Here is an 8,503-nt window from a genome sequence, read left to right as displayed (position 1 = left end):
TTTACGTCCAGTGGCACTAAATGAGTTATACTAAGCATCAATCTGTCTCTTAAAAATGTAATGCAGCGTCAACGCTGTCAGAACCTGTCTTATCTACTTGTGTTTAATTGTAACAAGGAAGAACACAGAAGGTTCAGTTCAAGTAGCAGTCTCTCCATAGTACCGACTATCAGTTCAATAATCTGGGTCTCTTCAAGTTTATAATCTATATAAATTGACCCATTTGACCATACACGTGAAAGATTAAGACACAAAGATGGGAATGAAGTGCTTTTTATTGGAAACTTGTTCTCCATTTAACAAAAGTGACACAAAGTACATTTTCTGTATACCTGGGGAATGCAATGTTCATGGGGAATAGAAGTCAGGAATGGAACCAGTACATTTAGTCTGGGTGATGCAATGTGCATAAGGAATAGAAATGGAACCAGCAATACACTGACAACAGGCCTACAAAGAGACCAATCAGACAGGTACAGTATGATGAGGTACAACGGGAATGTGAGATGTCAAAAACACTGATTTACAAACAGATCTCTTTTCCTCCATCCTCCAATATTGGGGGAACCAGGCTTGGAGGCAAGTGAACCGGTCCTTAACCAGTGTGTAAGGTCAACGTCATGGCCGGAGCAGTTTTAGTAGATCCAGTCGTGTGCGCAGTTGGTCCACTTCACCAGTTCCTCTGGCTTGAACCACAGGGAAATCTCCTGCTTGGCACTGTCGACTGCGTCACTGCCGTGGATGATGTTCCTGAACAAGCAGGGGAAGAAAACAAAAACAATTGTTCACACAACAAATTGAGCCAAGAGATCAAGTGCCAGCATTGTATGCTCATCAGCGCCTTCTAGAACGCACACTTCCAGATTGGCATGTAAACAGCAGCGATGCTCTCACAGTTAGGGCTGTCACAATTATGACATTTTACTTGCAATTAATTGTCATACAAATAATAGGGATTAACGATTTAATTGTGTGGCTTTTAGGCCTTGTAAAAAAGTTGCACAGGGCTATGATTTTATTTTTTATTTTTTTATACAATGACGATGCCAATAATCAACAAGTTTACGAAAAATCTATAATGCCTCATATGATGACCAAAATACACCATATTTTATACTCAACAGCTGTTAAAAAAAAAGTGGACATAGCCGATGTACAAGCTCACAATGAGTCGCAGAGCTTTTAGATCTGCAGAGTCTGAAAATATTTCAAAACGTGAACACTAACATGGAAACGATCATGCCAAAATAATGATCTCAAATAATTGCGATTTGTAATCATTGTGACTGGCCTACTCAAGGTAACTTTGTACTTTGATGGAGCAGCAGTATGCTAGTGGCCCTTACCTTCCGACTTGGATGCAGAAGTCTCCTCTGATGGTGCCTGGTTTGGAGTCAGCAGGGTTGGTCTCACCCAACATCACCCTGCCAGTCTTCACTGCCTCCTTGCCTTCCCAAACCTGGAATTAAAACAACCACAAGGGAGATGCAAGTTTAGCATTTTTGGGCGGTGAAACCGCCCCTATATGTGAGGTTTGGACATCGACATTCGCTGCACTGTGATTGGCCACCATTGTACCCCCCCAACCCTGCGCTGTGATTGGCCACCATTGTACCCCCCTAACCCTGCACCGTGATTGGCCACCATTGTACACTATGGTGGCCAATTCAGGACTATTCAGGACTGTGATTGGCTAGTGAACACATGACACATGTGCATAGCCCTATAAATAGGACTATGCACCTTAAAAAAAATTATGATTTTTTTTTAAAGTTAGGGGTGTACAATGGTTGGTCCACAATATTACTTTTCTTTAAGTGAATTTCCATCACTGTGATGACCACTGTGACCACACCGCCCACTTCACACTGGGTGTGATTTTTTTTATATTCCTTGTGCGGTAAACCATTTTTTAAGTCCATCATTTTGTCTAGGGTATTAAAAAAAAGACTAATTTCTTTCACTTCAGACACCAAGTGCCACAGTTAAACACTGCCCAACTGTTTGCGTTTCACCATCTTACCATGGCAACTACTGGGCCAGAGTGCATGTAGTCGACAAGGCTGGCAAAGAATGGTCTGTCCTTAAGGTCTTCATAGTGCGACTTCAGGAGGTCTTCAGAGGGCTGTGACGGGGGGGACAAAACAAAACCATTACCATCTTTAGACAAAATAATCTACCGGCTGCACAGGGGAAGCACGAGTTAAACCCCCTCTGACAGTTACCAGCAAAGCAGTGCATATATCAGTGTTTAGTGATAAGAATAACACCATTTATGGATAATTCATCTGGAGAACAAACAATATATAGGCCACATAGAAGTGAGACTGACTGAAGACTTTAACCTCCAAGCCCATGGGCAGATGCTTGCACGGAAGGATAACTGTGAATGTGACACTTGACTTGATGCTAATCTGGTCTCAGGTCTCTAAGGTCTTAGGTACTCAAGGACACATGTGAATGTGGGGCATGACAAATATAGAACTTAAAAACGTTCGGCTTATTATATGAAAAGTACAACTAATGCAAATTTGGAGCAGGTACAGATTTCACTTACATGTGTCATTTTTAAGCCCACGAGTTTGAATCCTTTCACTTCGAACCTCTTGATGATCTCGCCGATAAGTCCCCTGTGAACTCCATCGGGCTTGATGGCAATGAAGGTGCGTTCCTCGTTTGACATGATTCTGAAACACAAGTAGACACAAGTCAGAAAACTTGGACACCAATACAAAACTCAAGGCATCAAAACGGATCACTCACTGTTGTTGAGCACATCTGGCACAGTCTGCTCTGGGGCCAGATGCCCCCGACCCCATCACAAATCAAACGACATGAAGGTTACCTCTATTACTATAGGATAACCTTAAGGACATGAGCTTGATGTCTTAAAGCCAGCCAAGCATGTTGTGTAAATCTTGATCCCTTGCTGCCTGGGGATATCATACACCAGCTAGTGACTCAGTTGCGCATGGGCGTGGTGGGTTTAGCGCATGCGGCATGTGATCTGGGACCCGACTGCTGGTGGTGACCAAGGTTGCCATGTCCGATTATTATAAGTAACTTTGGGCTCGTGCAGTTGTAGGTTGCAGTTTTATTCGGCTTGTTTCTTAAGTGTTGTTGCTTATTTTGGGCTTAAGCTTCCACAGTTAAAAATTAAGCCAGTGGTTATCCAATAGATTATTAAAATATTTTGTGCCACAGGAGAGCTTTTGTGTTGTAGAATGTTTAAAAATCTAGCCATGGTTCACATGACGCTTGCAGTCATGGTGCCGAGTCCCCCTGGTCTAAAGTTGTGTTCGATTTTTTCACATTGCCATCTCACATAAACATAAACGTTCAGATTTCAAATATTAAGTGCTTACCACCGAGCCACCGATGTTACAAGGCGACGCGAACCGCGATAAGTACCCGTATCTCCCGTATTGTTCAATAAAAAGCATTTTAATCCGATCGCCGGCCATTTTCTCCGATACTTTCAACCATGCGACACTAATGGTTGGGAGGTGTATTGCACTCTGATACATTACAAAAAAAGAAAAAAAATGTGCCTGCGATGGGATTTAAATGCTTTTTATTGAACAATACGGGAGATACGGGTACTCATCGCGGTCCGCGTCGCCTTGTAACATCCGTGGCTCGGGGGTAAGCACTTTATGTTTGCAATCTGAACGTTTATGTGAGAGATGGCAATGTGAAAAAAATCGAACACAACTTTAGACCAGGGGGACTCGGCACCATGACTGTCATGGTATGATGTCATGTTTCAGGGCTATTAAAAATCCAAATCTTCCATCTTTTATAGCAAGGTTTTGAAAATAGCCGATCTACAAGCTCACAACGCGCGGTGTGAGCTTGTATATCGGCTATATTGTCAAATAGCCGACGCATTTAGGTTTAAAAGTGCTCATGTTGCCTTAAATTGCTTCTTTTGGGTTTGTTTTCCATAAACCTGGTAGCTTATTTCTCTCGTAAAACCTGGCAACAGTAGTGCTGACATGTCATGTAGCACAGGCCCAGGCCGGCCGGCACATAGACAGCCTGGACCAGACCAGCTGCATCGGTCCTGAGGACAGACCCCAGCTGAGCTGACTTAACCATCTGTCACACCCGGTGAGCGACAGTAAAGTGCTTCATCACGACTCTTAAGGTCAAGATAAATCACTAAAAGTTCACTTAATGTTGCCATTAGCCGGCGTTCGGGGCCTAACGTTACACAACCACATGGTCCTTTGTTAGCAGGAGGACACGTTATGCACCGCTCCATTGTTAAGTGTACAAAGGAGGGTAACTACCGGTAGTGTATTATTGATGCTGTACAACGTTTAGAGCCTATAGAAACCGTTGCCACAGCAGCTTTTATTACAATATCTGAAGTCATTATGCTAACGCTACGGAAACAACCGACTAAAGGGCCATTCACACCCAGCACTGAACTTTAACTGAGTCGGACTATAAAGAGTTTTCAAAATCGTTCTAAGCTAAGTGCATGGCAGAGTTCACACCGACTATAAGATAAGATACAAGGTGAACCAACGATATAGTTCTCTTAATAGTTACAGACAGTGCTCAGAGTCAACGGCCATTAACAAAAGGCTCCGACTGCCTCGCTACCTGAGATCATCATCGTTCCATTCGGAACAACAAGCCCTGTGCAAACTGCAAAGGCTGTGCAATCAAAAGGAAACATGCATGAGGGATTACGTATTGAATAAAAAGGTTGTTTTGACATTACCTTTAGACAGTGATGCTCCGGTTGTTCTAGAGAAGCTGGTATCCTACTACTCCGGCTGACGTGGTTATAAAAGAAGACCTACTGAGTGTGCGCGCCTGCTTTTTATACCGCAAGGGGGGGGCGGAGCTCAGCTGGCACACAAAAGGCATTGGGCACAAAAGTACTCACATTTGTTTTACTTTTCAAGTAAAAGTATCAATACTGCAATGTAGAAATACTACTTTTACAAGTAAAAGTACGGAAATAAAGATTTACTTGGGTAAGTACACACAGTATTGGTATGAAAATGTATAGTCCATGAGCCAGAGCCCCAAAATTGAGCAATGATTATCGAAAGAGTGGGCAAAACCAAACCTATATTAAATTGTTCATAGGGTCAATACGAGTAAATAAATATATGATAACCTTTCCACAGGAGCAGCTTTTTCATAGTTATCACACATTTTGTTATTTTCCCCATATGTACATGACAGGTGAAAAAATGACGAATAATGAAATCATAATGAAACTTCCTGAGTTGATTACTTGCATGAAGACAATGATTTATCGTATTACAAGTTTTCTGAAATTGTATATTTAAATATGCAAATTAGGCATTTAGTCCATGAGCCAGAGCCCCAAAATTGAGCCAGATATTGAATATTCCCTCGTTAAAAACCTTTGACTCCAACATCTTAACAAAATTAAATAAGAATGTTCACTCTGGCTTTGTCCAATGTTCCAACGTTGATTCGGGCATATTTTTGTAATGCCTAATTTGCATATTTAAATATACAATTTCAGAAAACTTGTAATACGATAAATCATTGTCTTCATGTAAGTAATCATCTCAGGAAGTTTCATTATGATAACTCCTTTTTAAATTTTGTCATTTTTTCACCTGTCATGTACGTATGGGGAAAATAACAAAATGTGTGATAACCATGAAAAAGCTGCTCCTGTGGAGAGGTTATCATATATTTATTTACTCGTATTGACCCTATGAACAATTTAATATGGGTATGGTTTTGCCCAGTCTTTCGATAATGAAATCTTGTCTGGCTCATGGACTAGTACTTGAAGTACCAAAAGTAGAAAGTAAGTAGGCTACTCTTTATGCAGAATGTCCCATTTCACATGTTTTCAAATGTATAAAATGTGTAAAAATCATTTGAAAATAGCAGATCTACAAGCTCACAATGCGTCGCATCGTGATGCATTGTGAGCTTGTAGATCGGCCATTTTCAAATGGCCGAAATGTCTATAGGGCTGAAGTGATTAATGTATGTTTTGTGATAATAATCAAAATCTGCAAAGTAACTAGTAAACGAGTAAAAGTACAATATTTGCCTCTGAGATGTAGTGGAGCAGAAGTAAACTGCTTTCAACTGTCAAGACAAGCTAGTCAACTATTATGTCATTATAGGCCCTGTAGTGTACACACTGGTATATGTACAGTATGTTCAGTTATTTTGTCCCAGTAGGCTACGTTTTGTTGCACCTGCATGTTAGAGCATGACAATGTATACTTTTATGATTCATTTGAGTATATGGAACTTGATGATCTCATTCAATTTGCAGCATCCAAAGCGCTTTACAATGGGCAGAGGAAACCATGCAAGGCAATGAAGGCATCAACCTGCTCATCTGGAGCAGATAGGGGTTCAGTCAGTGTCTTGGTTAAGGACACTTCGACAGTCGACACTAACCCAGGGGGAGCCAGGGATCGAACCGGCGGGAACCATCCGAGTCCAAAGCAGCCGTTCTACCTCCTCCTGAGCCACTGTGGGTGGCCAGAGGCTTTAGAAATGATGAAATACAATTGCACATGATGCAAGTATTGAAATCTGCTTTGTGTATCCCCTGTTGCTTTTAGCTATATTTCACTTTCCCACTTTCTCTTTTGGATTGCATTAGAAAATGCCACAATATGTTTCATTTTTCAATGGCTAGAAAGCACTCACAATCACAGTACTGTCGTGGAAGTATGGATCAATCAGTAATTGGTGAGGCAAGAGGAGATCGAGACAATATTCTAGGTGGTGATGGTTATGCTTTAATGTACATATCATGGGGAGAATTACAATAACACTCATGTCGGTGGTACGGTAGTTCTGCCAAAGAGCGCAGGGACAGACCTTAGTTATAATAGCTGCTACAAGGACAAGTTGTACCATAACTAGACAAAGCAATAGCTATCAGGCCTAAATTCCTCCTCCGTGCCTACCTAATGATGAACCTATTCAGTTTGTTAACGTTCCTCATTGTCTTACATATCATACATATTATCAAAAATATCTATTATTCTAATTAACATAAATGTAACACTATAAACAGTATACATACATCCATCCATCAACTCTTAATATGTTAATACTATGAATAATAGTGTAGAACATTGTTCCATATGTAGCAGGGGGAGGCTTTTTAATGGGAATAATAGTAATAAAATATACAATGCCTACTAGACTACGCCACCTTTTTCTAGAGGGAAGGTCCTCTTTAACAATGCAATGCACAGGTTCGTTTAACCAAGGATGAGCATGGAAATAAGACATAGAATGACTTCATAAAAAAAAGTCTGTTCATTATTTTTCCTTCATAAAACATCCTTCTTGAATATCCAACATTGTATAAAGTATTCAAACTTTTAAAATACACACTAGACTAAAACCCAACAATCATAAATAACCAAACACATACAACAATACCATATATTGGGCTGGCATAACAGAGGAGGAGAAGGAGCACAGCATGGACTAAGGGCATACTTTTTACCATAACTTACTAATTCACCAGGCGGCCAATATGCAGATACATTTAGAAACGCCATGCCTTCCAGCTCTTGTCCTCCTCAGGCACGCCAACCTTACAGCAAGCTAGGGGATCCCCTGAATGAAAGCAGCTCAGCCCTTTTATCTCCTGTGACAATAAACCCCACCCTTAATTTGAAACGGGAGCACCTGGCTGATGCTGCCATAGTAACAGGTCTACCTGGTTACACATACTATACAATACAAAATATAAAATATATGATACTATGCAATACCACAATAACATACTTAATTCAGTTATTGTTATTGAAGAACATGTGTTGCTGTGAGTCTGTTTAATGGACCGGTTTTGCATGCGTATGTGTGCATCTGCAGGAAGTTACACAGGCAAATGCGCCCTCAGAAATGCAGTGTGCATGCAAGAGTAGAGAGCAAGCTCTGTTAGAAGACAGTAGAGAGCAAGCTCTGTCTAAAACTGTACTGCATACATGTAGACACGTGACATGTCTGCCTACCCCCCCCCTCTCTCTCTTGCGCGCACGCACACACACACGCACACAAGCACAAGCACTGTGACAACTTGTGCCTTTTAAAGGGAATTACAGAGATACATATAAAGCTTATGAGTCTTATAGTATGGCTTAATTTAATTGCATATTGCGTAACGTTTTGCATAACATGTAAACACCATTAAAGGTTTAATGACATTCACTTTTACACCACATTCAAAGTCTTTGTCCTGGTCCTTCAAAAGTGTACAAAAAGTTTTAAGTGAAAATTCCATTCCAGTGATCCATGGCAGGTGTTTTTCTCTCACATTTCTAAAGCCTTTTCAACTGCAATGAAAAAAGAAATCTTTGCCTGCGGGTGTCGCTGGTGAGGGATTTTGCCTGTCAATCATCGCCTCTGCTCCGCCCCCCCCCAAAGGAAAGGATAGGGGAGGGGAGGGGCGAGGAGGAGAGTGGGCGGGATTAATCGACTGTGACCTCACTGTCGAAGGGCCAAGCTCAGATTA

General features: G+C 41.2%; 1 protein-coding gene across 1 annotated transcript; it reads right to left on the bottom strand.

Annotated features, from left to right (window-relative positions):
• Positions 1-257: 257 nt before the first annotated feature.
• nme2a (NME/NM23 nucleoside diphosphate kinase 2a) lies at positions 258-4,801 on the bottom strand. Its single transcript, XM_080455945.1, has 5 exons — positions 4,736-4,801; positions 2,558-2,687; positions 2,024-2,125; positions 1,347-1,459; positions 258-750 (listed from the first exon to the last, which is right to left on the bottom strand). Exons 2-5 carry the CDS (start codon positions 2,681-2,683, stop codon positions 636-638), a joined length of 456 nt encoding a protein of 151 aa, XP_080312071.1. The 5' UTR covers positions 2,684-2,687; positions 4,736-4,801; the 3' UTR covers positions 258-635.
• Positions 4,802-8,503: the final 3,702 nt, after the last annotated feature.

This window comes from Gymnoscopelus braueri, assembly GCF_963280865.1.
Source record: "Gymnoscopelus braueri genome assembly, chromosome: 17".
Lineage (NCBI taxonomy): Eukaryota > Metazoa > Chordata > Actinopteri > Myctophiformes > Myctophidae > Gymnoscopelus > Gymnoscopelus braueri.
The sequence above is the reverse complement of the archived record's forward strand: the minus strand, read 5'-3'. Positions and strand labels throughout refer to the sequence as shown.